Consider the following 18,688-nt stretch of genomic DNA (forward strand, 5'->3'; position numbering starts at 1 on the left):
TCGTGTCGTGGGTGGTGCTGTGAGATGGCGCGAAGGTGTCTGTTGCCTGTCTCGAGCGAGCGACGTAGGTGTGACCGGGGATGGACGAGCTGACAGCAAGGCGAGGCGAGGAGAGGGACGAAAGAGGAGACGGTTGCGGGCGGTGGTGGTCAAGAGGGAAGCGACGACGGACGGCAATGTGGGGTCAGTCAGCAGTCAAGCAGGGCGGGCAGACGACGACGACGACGTGATCCGAAGGAAGCAACGGGCTGCAGGCCAGCAGGCCAGGCCAAGCCAGCCACCTCATTCGCCCGCGCGGTCGTGAAAGGCGATGGGGCAAGGCACGGACGGCCTGGCGAGGCGAGGCGAAAAAAGAATCCAATTCGGGCCGACCAAGTGGCCGACGACGGCGTCCTCGCGGCCTTCTTGGCGCCTGCTCGTGCAACGGCAGCGTCCCTGCCTGGGCTTGCTTTCTCCTGGGGCCTTCCCCTACAGGACCAGCTTCTGCTCGCGCTTCGCGGGGCCGTTGCGCTATGGCGCAGGTACGCGCGACGTCAGACGGGCAAAGGTGGCGCGGTTGGCGGAGAGCATCAGAGGCAGCAGGTCAAGTGATGGTCGAGGCCGGGGTCTGTGCCAGCCATCCGTGCCGTGCCGTGCCGTGCCACGCGCCCAGCGATATCTCGAGCCAATCAGCTGCAGGTTGGGCCCTGGCCTTCCCCGCACCGTCACGGCGATAAGGGTCTTTTCTCGGTTCCGAAAGAAGGAAGATCGCTGGCAGCTGGATGACGTGATTCGGCGGTCCGCTGTTATCAGATTCCGATGGGGCCACTGGCCACGTAAGCCTTGGTCAGCTCGGCCGGGTGGAGGTGTGCCGCAACGCCAGGGTTCGCCAAAACGTGCGTGCAAGCGTGCGTGGGCTTCGGGCTGTGTTCGCTGCGGGCTGCAGCGCGCTTACGCAAATTTCTTCTGGCGGCCAGCAAAGGCCAGGCAGCAGGCCAGCAGGCAGGGGCGAGCCAGGGTCCTGCCCAAGATCGACAGACGATGTGGATCTCGTAAGAGCAGGCGCAGCAGCCAGCTGCCTGCCCAGCCTGGTCAGCCACCTCGCTCGTTGCTTCCGACGGCGGCCGCGTTCTGCAACCTTAATCCACCCTGGTCCTCCTTCTATCGATTCAGCTCCTTGCTTATCCTCCTTCCACCACGCAAACCTCCTTCAGCAGCGCATCCACTCTCAAGCAGGCTCACACTCGCAAAGGCGACGACATCTCATCCACAAACAAGCACGCATGGCGCCACCCGCCACCACGACTTCGCACGGCGACGCGGCAACCCACAACATGGCAAGCTCATCCCGCTCAGCTTCTTCGCCGTCTTCGGCTACGGCGGCTGGAGCCACCCACCTAGATCCAGGCTTCGCCCAGCAATCGACCGAGACGCTCCAGCAGCTCGTCGCCGCAACCGTGGTGCCCGCCTCGTCTCCCAAGGCATCCTTCTCCAACTGGGGCCGCTCCTTTTCCTGCAAGCCCGCTCGCGTCTTTGCCCCCACGACGATAGCCCAATGCGCTGCGATTGTCGAGCTGGCACGGAGAGAGGGCGTACAGCTGCGACCCATTGGACGCTCACACAGCCCGAGCGATCTTCAGCTCACCAAGGCCTGGGCGATGCGCATGGAGGGCCTCAGCGGCATCCTTTCGGTGAGTCGGTCCGACCCGACGAGGACGCAGCGTCTTCTCGCACGCTCTCGTACAGTGCTAATGCTCGCTGGCACTTCCTTTTGCTCCGAGGCAGATCGATTCCGCGGCACCATCGGTCACTGCGCTGGCAGGAACCTACATCTCGGACATCCACGAGGCCCTTGACGCCGCCAGCCCTCGGCTCGCCATGTGCAACGTCGGCTCCATCTCGGAGCAGACCATTGGCGGGCTGGTCTCGACCGCCACCCACGGAACCGGCATCGCGTTCCCTATCGTGTCCGCCTACGTCGAGCGCCTCACGATCCTGTGCCCTGTCGGCCAGGGGACGGTCCACCTCACCTGCAGCCGCGACGAGCTGCCCGAGCTCTTCAACGCAAGTCTATGCGGACTTGGTACGACGGGCCTGATTACCACTGTCACACTGCGGGTTGAGAAGGCGTTCAACCTCAAGCAGTACTCGGAGGAGGTTCCCTTTGACACGATATTCGGACCCAAGAATGGGTTCCCTGCCACCGCCGCCGGCTCGAAGAACTCGGGTGCGGTAGGCAAGCTCCTCTTTCAGGGCAAGAAGCTGCCTCCCGTCCGCCCAGAGTATCTGCCGGCGTACAGAAGCGCAGATCCCTCGCACATCTACCCGCTGCCGGCCGACGCCTACGCCGCGGCGGACCGACTGTCCCGCTCCGATCCTGAAGATGACGAGGCTACAAGGGCCGCCCAGGCCAAGCTCGAGGCGGTCGTCGACTCGGCGCAGCACGTCAGGCTGATGTGGTTCCCGCAGGTGGGCATGATCACCATGCTGCAGGCCAACCGCTCGACAGAGGTGAGAGCGCCGAATGCGTTGCGACGTTTTCCACGCTGCCTCACCGGCCGGCTGACGAGATGAGACTTGCCCTTCTGTCCCCTTTGCACAGCCCGCCACACCAGCTCCATCGCTTCCGACCAGGCTGAAGGCGTCGCTCATCGGTCACCGCCTGACTGAGCTTCTGCTCTACCTTGGACGCTTCGATGGCCGCCTGACGCCGACGGCTGTGCGATGGATCCACTACCTCACCCACCCGACGATGCCCAAGGCTGTCGAGGCAGGCGAGCAGCCGAGGGCCAAGGTTTCAGCGACGACCGAGGCACCCGCGGTGCTGCCGAGAGCGAACACGAACGCTCGTCAGCAGGACGAGTCGGACGGCGCAAGCTCGGCGCAGAACAGCGCTGCGGAGCTCGTCAAGGAGCTCGGGCGGGGACTGGACCTCGATGCTGGCGCGGCGAGCGTTGGCTGGACGACCGAGGCCGTCGGAGGCGGCGCTCCCCGTGCGTCGTCGTCGTCGACGGGCCTCGGACAGACGTTTGCGCTGGACCCGCCGGCGCCGCAGCCGCTTGGCGGCCACCATCCCGTGTCGGCGGTGGTGGGTCGCTCGGACCGGATCTTCAACATGGACTGCCTCTTCCCGCAGTACACCGACGAGTGGGCGATTCCGTTTTCGCGGGCGGCTGCCGTGATCCGGGCGATGCGCGACTGGCTCGACGAGGAGGAGGCCAACAACGAGGGCGAGCGCATCCACTTCCCCATCGAGATCCGCTTCACCGACGGCGACGGCGTCTGGCTGAGCCACGCCCAGGGGCGCAAGACGTGCTACATTGGTCTGGTCCAGTACCGCCCGTACAACCGGCCGGTGCGCTACCGCCGGCTGTTTGCCAAGTTCGAGACGCTGATGCGCCACTATGCCGGGCGGCCGCACTGGGCCAAGGCGCACACGTGCTCGCCCGCCGAGCTGGCGCAGCTCTACCCGCACTGGGGCGACTTTCTGGCCACGCGCGACGCCTACGACCCGGACCAGATCTTTGTCAACCCATACATTGAGCGGCACCTGCTGGGCAAGGTGGGCGAGCAGGCCGACTCGAGGGTGTTTAAGAGCCGGCTGTGATGCCTCGACAGCGGCAGCGGCGGCTGCTGTAACGGAACGAAGTTGTCCCCGGCCTGTTGCTGAGTCTGTGGAAGAGTGTGTGCGAGGCCCCCCCTTGGCTTTCTCCCGATCCGAGCAAAGGAGGCGGCCCGATCCGATCAAGCAGCGAAGGGCTGTGCGGCTGTGCCAAGCGCTGCTGGAGGTTACGTCATGAGCGCGAGGGCCCAGGCGGCGTTTGGGGCAGGCTAGGCCGGGCATCCGATGCGGCAGGTGGAACGAAAGTGGTCAGGGCCCTAGGGCTAGCGAGCGGTAGCCCTGCCGCGTGCCAAGCCCCGTTTGGCCGGCAAGCAAGCGGCGGCTTGCCAAGCAAACGCTGACAGGCAGCAGAGAGGCAGGCCGGCCGGCTCCACCTACGGTAGCCTCCACGTACGTACGCACGCCCAGAGGATGCCAGTGGCCGGCATCGCTTCGACTGACCTGGTCTGGCCTGACTTCTCTCGTGAGAACCGAGGACTGGTTCATGAGCAAGTCGCCGTGGCCTCGTTCCCTTCCCGCCACCACCACCACCATCATCAACCAAGAGACATCCTCAGCTTCAACGGTATTCTTGCAAGAGAGATCAATCCCGACCCCGCCTGCAGCACCAGCGCCCGCCTAGACTGCACCCTTCCAGCCAAGACGCCACCCACGCTTCGAGCAGCATGTCGACTCAGTACTGCGGCTACGGATTCTACCGACGGAGGTGCGACACAGGCCTCAGCCGCGGCGCTCGCATCGGCATCGGTGAGTAGTGAACCTCTTTGCACCCTAGACTCGTAGCTACGTCGTCCCGCCATGCGACCCATCTGACAGCCCGGCACTGCCCTCTCATCCTCCTTAACGCCCTCGCACTGCAGGCATCGCCGTGGCCGTGGGAGTCATCGCACTCTGTCTTGTTGTCGGCGCGCTTACCCGACGCGCTAGGCAGAGGCGTTTCGCCACCCAACACCAGCACGCCATGAGCACCGTCAACTCAGGCGGCGCCGGTGCTGGCGCCTACGGCGGCTATCCGCAGCAAACCTATCAGCAACAAGGCTATCCGCAGCAGCAGTCCTACTACGGCAACAACCCGCAGGCCAGCCCGTACGCCCAGTCGCCCAACCAGGGCCACGGCGGCAGCTACGCACCCCCGCCCGGCATGCCGCCCGCCGATGCCAGCCGCGCAGAGACGGGCGATGCCGGCTTCTACGCTCCCCCCGTCGGACCCCCGCCACCGGCCTACCAGCCCTCGAACCACGAGAACAAGGTCTAGGAACGCCCTCCAAGATATCATTTTCCCACCCTGGCAGTTCTCTGAACCCGCCACGACGACGACGATGACGAGCGACCTGCTGTATCATTCCTTTCGTCGAGCGGCCCCCTCGGAATCCGGCCGGTGGCGTCTTCAGATCGGGACGCGCCGTTGCCGCCTGTACATACATACCATCTTCGCTGTCGGGCCCTCGATTTCTCCCTGCTGTATCATTGGATCCTTCTCTCAAAGCCGGGACCTTTCCGATTCTCTCCAGGTCGAGCGCGTGTCGGACCGACGTTTGATCTGTCCTGTCCGGGCCGTTCTCGACCCTTCATCTGCGGGAGCGAGCCCCGATACGCGGACCTGCACACCAATACGCCCGACATGGCGCGGCGGCGGATGGGTCCGAACGGCTGCTCTTCCGAGTGCACGCGAAGAAAGTGACGGTGAGCACGACGCCCTCCGTGGCGCTGCCCGCAGTTATATCATGTCTGCGGCGCACAAAGTCGATACAAGAAGAGGCGTCGATGCATGACTACTGCGAAAGGCGATACGCCGACAGCAGCTCACAGTCGGGCCAGTCTTAGGCTCGTGATGAGCTCATGAGCTCGTCCCCTGTTGATCAGTCTGACCACCATCGCGCGACGTTCGCAATGGATGGGGTCGATGTTGAATCGTGTGCTGGTGCGAAGTCCGTCAGGTCAATCTGTTGAATTTCGCATCAGTTACCGTCCTGTCCCGCTGGATCTCGTTGGACGCCATGGTTGTGCGCGTGGCTTGGTGCGCTTCTGATCAGATCTAGCTACAGTAGGGCTTTCGATGGGGGTCAGCACCGCAGTGCGTGACGTCCCGCCCGACGAACACCGGAATGTGACCGCAGCAGTTTAGGAGCGACTCGCTCGGACCCGACCGAGGGCGTCGCCTCTTTGCTCGCTCGGCCATCTTGAATTGGAAAACAAACGGAGCTCGAAAGCCGTGGAAGTGAGGCAATTCGGGCGAGGCGCTCGCTCGTCCAGAGTCGGATTTCAGAAAGCGGGCTGCACGAGAAGCTTTCTCTTGCATGCATGCAGACCTGAAATCTGCACTTGACCAGCCAGCTGCCGGGCTGCGGTTGGAGCGAGACCGACCGACGGTCAGTCGGCTGGCCTGCCCCGCCGTTTGAAATTGAGGGACGGGCAGGCAGCTGCAGCACGCGAGGGCTGCTGGCCTACCTTTTGACGCAGCCCATCGACCAGACGCGCGGGCGCGTGCTTTGTTTCCCGCCCTTCCCCAGATCGGCGTCCTGCCTCGGTTCAGGCAGCCGACCCCAGGCAGAGGCCAGGAGACCAGAGGCATGCGCTGCCTGGCCGGGCGGGAACGACGACGACGACGAGGAAGGCGACGTGCCGCCTTGCCTCCCCTGCGACAGAGGGATGAGCATCTGTTGAAGCCATCACCCGCTCGGCCTGGTCTCGACAGCCGGGTAGAGTCTATTCGGCTGTCGTGCCGCGTACGAGCGCCCGTATCGTGGCGCTGCCTGGCGACGTTGCACTTTGTTGTTCGGGGATGGCTGGTCAAACGGGTGCAACCCGCGGGAGGTCGGACCGACAGGAGGCGGGCTCAGCGCGCGCCTTGCTTGGCCTGCCTGAGCCTTGGACCCCGAGACCTGTCTCCGGGCACCGGGCGGGGCCTCTGCGCCCCCGCTCGCTCCATCTGCTTTTCTAGCTCTGCCTGTCTGCGCTGCTGCTGCTGCTCTTGCTGCTGCTGGTCGTTGCTCCATTTGCGATTTTCGCTGCTGAAATGCACCGGTCGCAGCAGAGCATGACAGCCGCAGATCCCACAGCCAGGCCGCAGGCAGCCAGAATCTCAGCCAGAGCAGTCGAGTGCAGAGCCGCAGATGAGCAGGGCGTCTCCCGACCCGCCTCTCCCTGCTTCGACCCCCCAGCCGATGGCAGCCCCCTTTGTGCAGCCGTCGCAGCGCAGCCGGATCCTCGACGAGCCAGGCGGCGACGGCGACATCGACATCAGTCGTCCCGACGCCCAGGTGTTACAGCGGTGGCTCAGGTCGGGTGACGCTAGCTGCATGGCTTAGGCTCGAGAGGTGACGATGCCATGATGAAGCCAAATCTCACCACCATGGGACCGAGCGGGCCCGTGTCTCTTTCTCTCGTACATTTTGTGTGTCTGCCAGGAGCGATTTGGATCGAAGAGCGCCGAGAGAGAGGGGGGTCGGTCGGGGAAGAGAGGGAGAGACGAGGGACGAGGGACGAGCTGCGAGCTGAGTTCGGCTAGTTCTATTCAAGGACCACCTCAGCCTTACCTAGGTATCGACGCCCTCGAGGGCCGTACACCTTTGAGGGCGCGGCGGTACGGTAAGTTGGGCAGGGTTGGGTGTGTGACCTCTCGTCTCGCTCGCTCGTTTGCATCTCGCCCTCTGGCTCCCCGCTCGTCGACATCGGCGAGCAAGTTTGGAGTACAGGCGTCTCGCAACAGACACCATAGAGACAGGCTGGGAGGGCACGCTGCGCCTGGCTGAGTGTTTTCATCACTGCACCATCTCTCCGCCCTCCGCCCTTGTCCTCCTCCCGTCCATCGATACTCCGCCTCCCCTCCTCGTCCCTCTCCTCGTCCCTCTCCTCGTCCCTCTCCTCTCCCCTCCTCTCCCAGACCTCTCTCCCAGACCTCTCTCCTTTCCCCTCCCTCTCGCCTAACCCTTCCTCCCCCGCCGCCTTAAACTTCAGCCGCTGCGCCGCTTGCGCGCATCCCTCGATCTGTGCCTCGACTGACAATCGCGGGTCAAGTTACCGACATCGGCTTCGTCCCTGACCCTTGCCCGTTTCGTCGTCGATCTACGCCCGTCGCGGCCACCAACACCACCACCATCACCACCACCAACCCCCCGCCATCCACGCTTCTCCGTCGCCCTCTCCCTCCCTCCTCATCCCTCCTCGCCCATCCACCCATCCATTCCTCGCCCCCGACCGCCCGTCGTCGCCTGTGTCGCCCGCCGTTGTGCTAGGCACAAGTCGGATTGCAGTTCATCCGACCCTCCCGGCAACCAGCGCGAACACCGACATACACGGCCTGTTCGACGCCTGCCACCAATTCGCCCACTCGTAGTCCATCGTCGACATCGAGGGGGGACGCGGTCCGATTGGCGTTTCATCTTAATCGCACCCACTTCGACCTACCGCCGACTCTGACAGCATGGGCCTCCCTGCTGCGCTCGTCATTTTTGTGGGCTTCTTGAGCCTGGGAGCTTCCTTTATCCTCCAGCTGCTCGTCGCCCTCGGCCTGCCCTACATCAAGGGCATCTACTTCCTCTACACCGACTTCAGCAATGGCTCGTCGACGCTGAGGCTCACGGTAAGTACTGCCTGGCCGCTTTCCTCTCTTGAAAATCCCGCGATGCCCGCCCGGCCGATGCTCATATCTATCGCTGTCTGTCTCTGCTCCTCGCCCACCATCCAGTTCGGCATCTGGGCCCAGTGCCTCGCCTCTGACGGCGTAAAGAGCTGCACCTCGACTGGGCTTGGCTACCAGCAGGCCGCCTACTCGAACGTCATCGCTCCCTTCTTTGTCAACAAGCTGCCCTATGCCCTCGTCGTCCAGCCCGTCGCTGCCGGCTTCACCGGTCTCGCCGCCGGCGCCGCGTTCCTCCACCTGTGCACCAACACCATCCTCTGGCCTCTCGCCGCCATCTGGGCCTCGTTCCTCACGATGGCGGCGCTCGTCATCGAGCTGGTCCTGTTCATCCTGGCGCGCAACAAGTACCGCAGCTTTGACGGTGTCCAGGGCACCGGCTCGATCCCCATCAAGTCGGAGCTCGGCCCTGCCATCTGGATGCAGGTCGCTGCGCTTCCTCCCTGCTTCTTTGGCTTCATGATGCTCGCCGCCGGCTGGTGGCTCAAGCGCTCCCGCTACAACTCGCACTACCAGGACGACTACGAGCCCGCCAGGCCCAGCTACGTCCAGGACAAGGACGACTACTACTACCAGCCCGCCCCTCCGCCCGCCCGCGTCCCGTCGCGTCAGAGCAGGCGTTCCCGCTACGCGCCCGACGACTACTACGAGGACGACGAGCGCGTCTACGGCAACGTCGGCCGCCGCGACAGCCGGCGCGAGAGCGGACGCAGCATGGACAGGCGGAGCGGAGGCGGCTACGGCTACGACCGCGACAGGAGGATCAGCTACGAGGACCGGCCCGCGAGGAGGAGCTACGCGGGCGACGCCTACGGTAGCCGCACCTCGCTGGCCCCTCCGGCCGGCGCGCCCTACCGCGGCGGTCGCTCTCGCAGGTACAGCGAGCGAGGAGCCTACTAGGTAGCTCTGCCACTCTGCCTGCATCACGACGACAGCACTTCACCCTCCTCGACGCGCGGATCCACGGCGAAGCTCGGCTTTCTTCCCATCCTTACCCCGTCAACCCACCACGACGACCTCCCCTTCCTGGACGCTCGATCCCGAGCGACTTATACATATATCCAACAGTCTTTACGTCACGACCTCCCCATCTCTCTCCCCTCCCCTCCCCTCCCCTCCCCTCCCCTCCCCTCCCCTCCCCTCCCTCTCTCTCGTCTCCCAAAAGGTCTCCAACCTCTGTCCTCCCGGTCCACGGTCACTCTTTCTGCCACGCTGTGTCTCTCTTTGCCCACCTTCTTGCTCATGGGTTGCCCCACCGCCCCCGATTCTCCCTGCTTTCGCTACTCTATCCTCTTTGGTCGCGTATGGCACATTATTGCTGCCCCGACAAACGGAACCGCCGCCCTCGATAGGATGTAATCTTCTTCAGGGCGATGCCGCCTCGTTCCTCGTCTCCCCCGGATCAGTCCAGCGATGCCTCCCTTTGAGCCGCCTTGTAAAGCTAAGCATGTCTCTGGGGATTTCCGCCTCCCGTCTTCGTTTCTCAAACACACCTCACGGATACTCGCTTTTGCCTTGCGTGCGTGCAAGCATGCGTGTGCGTGCAACCCCTGTCTGTGCTTGTCTCTCTGTCGATCTGAGGTGGAAAAACGGTCGGGCCGACCGACACGCTGGTCCGGCCTGAGGGCATGGACCAAAGGCGTGTATGGGTACGAGGCAGGTTGTTCCTGTTCAGACATCCTCAAGAAGCTAGGACCGAGTGCGTAGATGGTGACGAGCTCGAGACACATGCACTGCTGTGCCCTCAAGCAGCATCGTTCGGCATCGTCACCCTGTCGACCATGTGCTACTGAATGGCGGGCGTTGGGCGTTGCTGCAGCCTGCAAGATGAAGGGGGACGAGGCGGCAGTGCAGATGGCGCAGCCCGAACCGCTGCAGAGGCTACATACATGACAACGACGTGAAGGGGTGTGCTACACGGAAGGCCTGGCCGATGCCAAGCCGGCGGCGTGCGGGTGGATGCCGAAGTGCGGTACCATCACGCGGCTGAGCAGAGCAAAGATGCCGGGTGGAGCGCACCGACCGTGTTGGCGCCGAGGATGCGGTGCGCCTGTTGCAAACAGGATGCCGAGCGATCCGCTCGTTGCCCAGACCGACGAGCATGCATGGTGGTGCCCGATGTACGAAGCCGATGCCCGCGGGACTGGGGAATCCAGAACGAAAAGGGGATGACGCACGCAGCACGAGGTAGATGGCCATGATCAGCCACGTAGATCGTCGCTGAACCCTTCGTGCGTGGATACCAAGGGCTGCTCTTCTCGTCGATCTTCGCACATCCTTGGTCTTTCCGGGACAGACACCCTGCTTGTCAAAGTAGCAAACTCAATGACAACGGAATGATGAAAATGAAAGCAAATGATGGCATCGTTCGCAACGTAGGACCTCTAGAGGGGAAAGGACCATGGCCGATCGAAGAAATTGGCGGACAGAGGGCGGGAAGGTCGGAGCGGATGTGTGCTGCCTGCGCATCGCCTCACCTCGCCCGGCCTGCCTCGCCGGGGCATCGCCTTGCGGCCGATGCGATGACCCGTGCCGATGCAGCCGGAAGGCAGGTCGTCCCGCATGGTCCCCCTGAGCCTCGTGCCTGGCTCCAGTCCCGCGCTCCTCTTGCGCCCGGTTGCGGCCACGACCACGAGCCCTGCCCCTGACGTCGCCTGGCCGCCCTGCCTGCTCCTTCCGGCAAGCACAGGGCAGGCCCGAGGCAGGCTCTCGCCTGGCTCTCTGTCCGTTAGCCAAGCTGCCTCTAGCTCGACAGCTGCCTGCCCTTGCCGCCGGACCCTGGTCCAGGGTTCTCTCGTCGACGTGCCTTTGTCCCAGCGGCACCTCTCTGCGCTTACAGCACGCAGCCGGGCAGGACAAGCAGGGCCTTTCGGAGGTGTTCCTGAGCCGCTTGCCTCTTCCGGGCTCCGGCCTCGGCGTTCGCAAGGACAGCCACGGCAGGCCAGGCCGGTCGGCCGGCCGTACGCTGTGCAACCAACCGGCCTGGAGCGGCAGGGTAAGAGGCGGGCAGCCTCACCGAGACGTTGTCGACGAGCACATACATATGGCCAACGAGGCAACGAGGTCCTCTGCCGTCTTTCGTCACCGCCCCCTTCGACGCTGAGACACCGCCTCTGCCGATAGATCCCTTCGTCCCGCTCCCCCCGCAATAATGGAGTTACCTCATGCCCCTCTTCGATCCGGCCGTCATCAGGTCTTGGCCTCTTCGATCCTGCCCAAGTCGACGTCTCACTCACCTTGTCTTCTATATAGACGCTTGGCCCTAGTGGCTCTCTTCGAAGCGGCGTCTTCCAAGCCCTTCTCGCCGTCGCCCATCACCCAACGCCCATCACACAGGCACCCATCAAGACGGATCTGAGTCCTTCCACCGCTTCTCAAGATGAAGGCATCAAGTAGCACGCTGCTGGTTTCCAGCCTGCTCCTCGCTGCAGCGAGCAGCACCCTCGCCGCTCCGGTATCGCCAAGTGACCGAGCCACGCCGCCGTCGCCGCATTCGCACTTCCTTCGGCGTCGGGCGCCGATCCGATCGGACCCGGCCAAGCTGGTCGAGTGGTCCAAGTCGCATCGGGACCGCCTGCAACGCAAGTACGGCCTGTCCGGACGGCGTGCGGCCAAGTCGCGGCGGGAGGCCACGTCCGAGCCGCTGACCAACCTCGAGTATGACAGCACCTGGCTCGCCGACATCGACGTGGGCACGCCCGCCAAGACGTACGCCGTGGTGCTGGACACGGGCAGCGCCGACTTTTGGCTCGACAAGGGCTCATTCGACCCGGCGGCCAGCTCGAGCTTCACCAACAGCACCACGGCTTTTGACCTCACCTACGGTAGCGGCGACGTGGCCGGCTACCTCGGCAAGGACACCGTTACCCTGGCCGGGGCCACGGGCAACAATGTCGTCCTCGCCGTCGCCGACGACGTTTCCTCGGACCTGGCCGACTCCAACATCAATGGCATCATGGGCATGGGCTTCCGTGCCCTCTCGAGCGCCGATGCCGACCCCTTTTGGCGGCAGATGAACTTCGATACGTTTTCCTGTGAGTAGCAGGACTTTGCCCCGTGTTTCGGGCGGTCTCGGACTTCGAACAGCGCAGCGACAGCGAGGCTAACCGCCACCCATCCCGCCGATCGCAGTCTACCTGGAGCGACGAACGGCCAACAGCAAGAGCGCAAAGGGCGACAAGGCCGACGGCGGCGTCTTTACGCTTGGCGGCACCAACAGCACGTTGTACCAGGGCGACATTGACTACGTGCCCCTGATCGAGCAGCAGTACTGGATGCTGAAGCTCGAGGGGCTCTCGACGTCGGGCGAGAGCGTGGCGCTCGGGACGACGACTCGGGCTGCGATCGACACGGGGACGACGTTGATCGGCGGGCCGGACGACGTGGTGCGCGAGCTGTACGCCCAGGTGCCAGGCTCGTCGGAGCTGGCCGAGAGTCCCGGGTACTACTCGTACCCGTGCTCGACGCCGATCAACGCGACGATCTCGTTCGGGCAGCGCCAGTACTCGATCCCGGACGCCGACTTTTCGGCGGGCTCGCTGAGCTCGTCGGGCGACGTGTGCATGGGCGCCGTGTTTGGCGCCGGCTCGACGGCCAAGGACAACCTGCAGTGGATTGTGGGAGACGCCTTTCTCAAAAACGTCTACACCGTCTTTACCACGGCCGACGGCCAGGCGCGCGTCGGCTTTGCGGCGCTGGCGCCCGGTCTGGAGAGCACGCCCGAGTCGGACATGGTCGTTATCACCTCGGCGCCGACCACGTCTTCGTCGTCTTCCTCTTCGTCGTCGAACAGTGGCGTCAAGCACGTCCTGCCGTGGGCCCGCTCGAGCGTCGCCATGGCGTGGATCGCGGTGTGGGTGGCCATGGCGATGTCCATGTAGTTGCCCGCCGCGGCCCTGCCCTACCACTCTCCGGTGACCTTGTTTCGTGCATCATAGATCTGTACCTTGCCCCTCACGCGCTGTATCCCTTTCCCTGTCCCTTAAACGCTGTATTGTAGTAGCTTGACCGCTCGATAGACCCGAGCCACTGAAGAACCTTGCCCTGCCATCAAGATTGAGGAGCGTCCCGCGGCTACAAAGGTGGAGGCGTCAGCTTACCTCGGTCCGAGTTCCGAGTTCCGAGAAGGACGAAACGACTCGGAAGGAACACGATGCCACCCTTCCCCTCCCTCTTCCCTCCTACCATCACCCCCTCACCTACGACCACCCTTCAGCATGCCTAGGCGTCCGACGTAATCTACACGAAACACCCTTGGAATCCTGCCGGTCCTGGAGCATCTTTGGTCTGCCTTGCACGATGTCGAGCCGCACTCGTGCCGTCGCGCGGCTCCTCTACCACTCGCTCCCGACCTCGACCTCCAGAGACGCAGCACGCTTCGCCTGGCAGCCACCGCCACCATGCTGCACCATTTCCACCTCTGCTGTGCACCGCGCAAGGGCGAGCAAGATCGTTTCCACGACGAAAGGGGAGGAACGACCGCCGTCGCCGCAGCCCCCACCCGCGACAAAGGCGAAAAAGGCACGCGCAAAAGCAGCCGCCTCGACGGTGCCAGAAGCCAAAGACGGCGGCAAGGGCAAGGAGACCAAGACACGCACCAAAAGGGCAAAAAAGGCCGCGATACAGGACGACGGCCCCTCTGACGCCCCAGCATCGCCGAGCGCAACATCGCCGCCGCCATCGACGGTGCAGCTGCGCAGCTCGGTGGCGCGCGGGACCGACTTTGAGAACCTGTGCATCGAGGTGCTGGCCCGCGTGTTTGGCATGGAGCTGGAACGCTGCGGCGGAGCCGGGGACAAGGGCATCGACCTCAAGGGCTGGTGGCGCATTCCTCGGCCACCTGTCCCCAACGCTACAACTGGATCGGCAGGGACAGAGGATTCGACGAGCGAGGGCGGGGCGAGGATCCGGGTCGTGGCGCAGTGCAAGTGCCAGGATGTGGGCGGCAAGAAGATGGGACCCGTCCTCGTCCGAGAGGTCGAGGGGGTCCTGCATCGTGCCCACTCTTCGTCCAGGACGGCCTCGCCGTCGTCATCAACACCATCAGAAGGGAGCGACGACGATTCGGCCTCGACGTCGCCCGTCGTGGGCATCATCCTCTCGTCTTCCGGCTTCAGCAAGCAGGCGCTGATGCAGGCCAGGTCGAGCGCGTTTCCCATGATGCTGCTCCACGTCGAGCAGCAGGCCGAACCGGCAGGTAGCTCATCGGGGCAGCAGCCGCCGGCGATGGGGGCCAAGTCGCTGCTGGAACGGTGCCAGGCCATCGTGTGGAACGAGGGCGTGGCGGGACCGCGCGGGCTGCTGGCTGGAAGGATGGATCTGCGGTGGAAGCGCTCCCTCGTCGCTGGACGGGCCGACCGACCCGTCCTATTCTGCGACGGGCAGAGGATGACGTTCTGAGGCGCGGTGCGGTGCGGCCAGCACTGGGCCCATCTATTGCTCTAGAACTCGAGGCACGCGCCGATAACCTGGGCATGCATCTATCTACTGCTTTGCGTCGAGGTCCTTGAGTTCGGGCATCCAGCGGACGGCCTTTTCCTCGTTCTTTGTGTGCTTTAGGAGCCTCCAGCCGAGCTTGCCCTCGGTCTGGAACGAGTGCTGCCAGCGCTCCGGGAAGGGCTTGCGGCGGGTGCACCAGTAGAAGATGTCCCAATCGGGCTCGTCGAGGAGCTGTCTCGATGGCGGAAAGAAGGCGAGGAGGCGGGTGTCAGGATGGTGATGTGGGACAGTCGACGGGGTCGGACGGGGGAGGTGAAGCATGGCTGGGGCGGGGGACACTCACGCGGTCAAACTCGTCGAGCTCCTGATCGGGGAGTGCCTGGAGCTCCTTTTGTGCAAAAGTGCTGAGGATGAGGTCGGTCTCGAGGGTGCCCCTCTTTCTGCACTGGTAGATGAGGCGGGCGATTTTGACGTTGCGCTCCTCGCCGTCGCGGCCGGGTACGCGCATGGGTGCGTCTACGCCGTCGATGTTCTGTCGGTCGGATGCGAGGTTGACGCCGGCCCACTTGGACTCGGGGCCCGAGTCTGCATTGTTGAGGTCGACGACGTCGGGCGAGAGCGGGAGCGGGTAGGGGTCCGAGAGGACTGCGTCTGGTGCGACGCCCGAGGGGCCCGCTGCGTTGGAGGTGCGCTGGTCCGGGCCCGTTGCGCCCTGGTCGGTCTTGAGCGGCGAAGGCCGGTTGGCTGCGCTGCCGTGCGACGGCGACGACGACGACGACGACGACGACGACGACGAGTTGAAGTGGCGAGGTGGGGCGAGGCGGGGCAGGGCAACGATAGCGGACCGAGGTGCAGTGGCGCCGGCGTGGGCTGCGGCGCGGATGGTGCGTTGGAGAAGGTGTGCGCGCATGTTGGATGGTGTTGCTGGTTGTTGGTTGGTGGTGGCAGTGGTGGCAGCCGTGATGCTACAAGAAGGTGGTGTGCGAGAGAGAGGGGAGAGAGGGTCGCCAGGTGGTTAGCTAAAAGACGGCCCCTCCCGCAGCGGAGGCCGGTCGTCGCCGAGACCAAACGCAGCGGTGAGGATACGAGGGAGCGGGGATGTGGAGGGACACTCGGCCGGCTGCTTTGTCATCGTCATCCACTGCCGCCCGCCGAGGGCCGAGCGCGTCTCGAGTCTTATTATTCCTGATTCTTCCAGCCACAGCCGGGGCCAACCCAAAGGCCCTTTCACCGACTACCCCAAGCAACTCTCCCTTTGATCAAAGCACCACCACCCAGCCCACCCCATCTCTCCCTCCACCCTCCATCCTCGCCACACCAACACCGACAATGTCACGGTTACACGAAGCACCACCATCCTCGTCCGCAGACGCAGCGCATGGAGACAAGGTGAGGCTGCCCCATTCTCCCCACTCTCGAGGCACCCAGGCTGACCCACTGCACCGCACCGCACTCGACTCGACTCGCAGGCCGAGGCGACAAAGGTGCGCGCCGCCCTCTCCATGCTCGACCCCATCCGCGACTTTACCCGCATAGGCTCCATCCCCTGCGCACGCAGCAGCCTACTCATGGGCATGGCATCCGCAGCAGGCGTCGCCGGAATCAGCCTCATTGCAGGCAGAGGTGAGTACGCAGGCGCAAACCCCCACCCTCCATCCCGACGACGTCAGCCTCTGAACCAACTACCCTCTCCCTTCCCATCCTTCACATTCAACCCTCCCTCTCCCCATCTCCCACAAGGCATGCGGCGCGGCCTCAACTGGGGCGTCGGCTCCTTTTGCTTCGTCTCACTTGCCTCGTGGGAGACGTGCCGCCGCTCGAGAAAGGCAGAGCAGGTGCGCATGAAGACCGTCATCGAATCCTACAGCCGCGGCGGCAAAAAGAACGCCACCAACATCGCAGAGCACGCAACATCGCCCTCGTCGGAATCATAGCCGATGCTAAGCCCGCCACGCTCTCCAAGTCGCATCGCCAACAGGGCGAGATCAGGCAACTGCTCCCCTCCCACGATCCACCGTCTAGCAGGTCTGCAGCCAGGCACAACGGCATCGGACGGAAAGCACCAGCACTCTTGAACATTTCGGCCGGCCTGCCTCCTGCCACCAGCAGTCGAATGCCTCAAGCGCGCGCCCCTCGCTCAGTTTCCGCCCCCGTGCCGCTCCTTCCTCTTCCTCTCCTCCTCCTCGGCCTCCTGCTGCTGCTGGATGGCCACCTTGGCGCCGAGGATCTTGGCCGAGCAGTTGCGGATGTTTTGCTCGGCCCGCTGGATGCCGCCGTCGAGCGCGCGCTTGTAGGCCGTCAGCGCCTCCTCGAGCTGCTCGCACGCCTCGAGCACCGCAGCCAGGTTGTACTGGATCTCGGGGTCATCGGGCGTAATGGTCGCCGCCGTCTTGAGGTGGTCGACCGCCAGGTCGGGCCGCGACGGCTTGCTCAGCACGTAGGCCGACGCCAGGTTGGTGTGCGCATCCGCCGACTCCGGCGAGAGGCGCAGCGACTCGTTCCACGCCTCAATCGCCGCGGCGAGGTCGCCTGCGTGGGGCGAAAGGGCGATGCGCAGCAAAGGAGCAGCAACAGCAATGCAGTGGGGGCCAAAAGAACAAAGGGCCAAGACGTTAGAATGGACACTCATTTGCACATGACATCGCTCCCGGGGCTGACGGAGAGGACGAGACGGCACTACTCACGATCGTGGTAGTGGCACACGCCGAGGTTGAAGAGGGCCGACGAGTTCCGCTTGATCTCGAGGCTGCGCTTGTACGCCGCCTTTGCCTTTTCGAGGTCGCCGCTCTCGAGGTGGGTGGTGCCCTCCTCTAGGAAGCGCTGCGACTCTTCCTCGGCCGGATCGTTGGGAGACGACGTGGCGGACGGCGAGGTGGCATACGGCCGTCTCTGCCCACGGTGCTGCGGCCGTGTCAGGGCGGAGCTGCTGGCGCTCGCACATCGCACCAGCATCGGCGTCGCTGTCGGCATTGGCTGGACGAGGGAGGATGTCGCTGTCGAGGAAAAGGTGCGGCTGCTGGGTGCCACGACCTTGGCCGAGCGGCGGGAAACGGTGCGCAGCGCAGAGAGGGCGCTGGATGCTGTAGCTGGTGAGAGCATGTCGATGTCGATGTTGATGTTGGGGTGTATATGCAGTTCAGGCCAGACCGGGTGGTGGTGCTGGTGGTGGCGATGACGAGGTCGGTGATGGCGGCAGGCTAGGTGGTGGTGGCCGTCCAAAGAGGTGGGGAGCGGTGCGGTGCGGTGCGATTTCCGACTTTCTTCCAACTGGCGCGGCTGGCCCTGGCCCTCTCTCTCTCTGGCTGCGCCTGCAGGCTTCTGCAGAATTGCATGGCGCCGCTCCGCCTCCGCCTCCTTCACCCTTTGACCACCATCGCGTCCCATCTTCCACTCGCTGCTTCGACAATCTTTCTTTCACATTTACAAGCAGTTCACTTTGGGTATCCCTCACCCGAAAGGCGGCAAGAGCGCGGAAAAGCAGAAAGGAAGAGACGGAGAGAAAGAGAGGTAGGATGACAGAGGCAAAGGCTCAGTGAAGCAAGCGAGGCCGGGGTATAGATGGTGTGAAGACGAAAGGCGAGGGCTGAGACGGAGCACAGATTGGATGAGATCTTGAGCAAAGGGGGGCACGTCCCAAGGTGAGGATCGGGCGGGCTACCGTGCGGCGACGTCGACGCTTCTGCGCCTCTTTGCCTGCTTCTCGCTCGCCCTCCTCTGCAGCGCAGGCCGATCGCCCCGGGCCGTGGGGCTGGCCGTCGCATCGTCGCTGGTGGGCGACTGCGGCGAGGCCGCGGTTGCCGTCGAGGGCTCCCACCTCAGCCTGGCGTCGTGCGTCTCGATTCGTCGCAGCGCCTTGCCGTTGCCGTTGCCCTGCACGATGCCCGCCCCGCTCGAGCGGCGGGCGGCCGCATCCTGCCGCATCATCTTCTGCAGCGCCAGGCGCTCCACCTCGTCCTTCCACACCTTTCGCTCCTTGCGCGGCGCGTCCTGCGCCGACAGGCACGCGCGGT

At 64.4% G+C, this 18,688-nt stretch overlaps 9 protein-coding genes across 9 annotated transcripts in view; 6 read left to right on the plus strand and 3 right to left on the minus strand.

Annotated features, from left to right (window-relative positions):
• Nucleotides 1-1,313: 1,313 nt before the first annotated feature.
• Nucleotides 1,314-3,586, plus strand: PFL1_00180 (uncharacterized protein; the record flags this gene model as incomplete). The annotated part of the gene is made up of 3 exons (XM_007877677.1): nucleotides 1,314-1,670; nucleotides 1,765-2,490; nucleotides 2,582-3,586. The coding sequence occupies 3 exons, from the start codon at nucleotides 1,314-1,316 to the stop codon at nucleotides 3,584-3,586; spliced, it is 2,088 nt and encodes a 695-aa protein (XP_007875868.1).
• Nucleotides 3,587-4,266: 680 nt separating this feature from the next.
• On the plus strand, nucleotides 4,267-4,856 carry PFL1_00181 (uncharacterized protein; the record flags this gene model as incomplete). The annotated part of the gene is made up of 2 exons (XM_007877678.1): nucleotides 4,267-4,348; nucleotides 4,462-4,856. The coding sequence occupies 2 exons, from the start codon at nucleotides 4,267-4,269 to the stop codon at nucleotides 4,854-4,856; spliced, it is 477 nt and encodes a 158-aa protein (XP_007875869.1).
• Nucleotides 4,857-8,024: 3,168 nt separating this feature from the next.
• PFL1_00182 (uncharacterized protein) lies at nucleotides 8,025-9,140 on the plus strand (the record flags this gene model as incomplete). Its single annotated transcript, XM_007877679.1, has 2 exons — nucleotides 8,025-8,183; nucleotides 8,289-9,140. The coding sequence occupies 2 exons, from the start codon at nucleotides 8,025-8,027 to the stop codon at nucleotides 9,138-9,140; spliced, it is 1,011 nt and encodes a 336-aa protein (XP_007875870.1).
• Nucleotides 9,141-11,619: 2,479 nt separating this feature from the next.
• PFL1_00183 (uncharacterized protein) lies at nucleotides 11,620-13,120 on the plus strand (the record flags this gene model as incomplete). The annotated part of the gene is made up of 2 exons (XM_007877680.1): nucleotides 11,620-12,274; nucleotides 12,372-13,120. 2 exons carry the CDS (start codon nucleotides 11,620-11,622, stop codon nucleotides 13,118-13,120), a joined length of 1,404 nt encoding a protein of 467 aa, XP_007875871.1.
• A 418-nt stretch (nucleotides 13,121-13,538) lies between these two features.
• On the plus strand, nucleotides 13,539-14,639 carry PFL1_00184 (uncharacterized protein; the record flags this gene model as incomplete). The annotated part of the gene is made up of 2 exons (XM_007877681.1): nucleotides 13,539-13,554; nucleotides 13,612-14,639. 2 exons carry the CDS (start codon nucleotides 13,539-13,541, stop codon nucleotides 14,637-14,639), a joined length of 1,044 nt encoding a protein of 347 aa, XP_007875872.1.
• Nucleotides 14,640-14,723: 84 nt separating this feature from the next.
• Nucleotides 14,724-15,588, minus strand: PFL1_00185 (uncharacterized protein; the record flags this gene model as incomplete). Its single annotated transcript, XM_007877682.1, has 2 exons — nucleotides 14,724-14,909; nucleotides 15,022-15,588. The coding sequence occupies 2 exons, from the start codon at nucleotides 15,586-15,588 to the stop codon at nucleotides 14,724-14,726; spliced, it is 753 nt and encodes a 250-aa protein (XP_007875873.1).
• Nucleotides 15,589-16,007: 419 nt separating this feature from the next.
• On the plus strand, nucleotides 16,008-16,612 carry PFL1_00186 (uncharacterized protein; the record flags this gene model as incomplete). Its single annotated transcript, XM_007877683.1, has 3 exons — nucleotides 16,008-16,067; nucleotides 16,148-16,301; nucleotides 16,419-16,612. 3 exons carry the CDS (start codon nucleotides 16,008-16,010, stop codon nucleotides 16,610-16,612), a joined length of 408 nt encoding a protein of 135 aa, XP_007875874.1.
• A 203-nt stretch (nucleotides 16,613-16,815) lies between these two features.
• Nucleotides 16,816-17,777, minus strand: PFL1_00187 (uncharacterized protein; the record flags this gene model as incomplete). Its single annotated transcript, XM_007877684.1, has 2 exons — nucleotides 16,816-17,207; nucleotides 17,363-17,777. 2 exons carry the CDS (start codon nucleotides 17,775-17,777, stop codon nucleotides 16,816-16,818), a joined length of 807 nt encoding a protein of 268 aa, XP_007875875.1.
• Nucleotides 17,778-18,332: 555 nt separating this feature from the next.
• The window catches only part of PFL1_00188 (uncharacterized protein), a gene marked incomplete at both ends in the record, with an annotated part of 2,199 nt that continues 1,843 nt past the window's right edge, over nucleotides 18,333-18,688 (minus strand). Inside the window, one exon of the mRNA XM_007877685.1 lies at nucleotides 18,333-18,665. Coding sequence (XP_007875876.1) covers nucleotides 18,333-18,665 — 333 coding nt within the window. The remainder of the gene's footprint in view (nucleotides 18,666-18,688) is intronic.

Source organism: Pseudozyma flocculosa, assembly GCF_000417875.1.
Source record: "Pseudozyma flocculosa PF-1 unplaced genomic scaffold scaffold00001, whole genome shotgun sequence".
In the NCBI taxonomy this organism is placed as follows: Eukaryota; Fungi; Basidiomycota; class Ustilaginomycetes; order Ustilaginales; family Ustilaginaceae; genus Pseudozyma; species Pseudozyma flocculosa.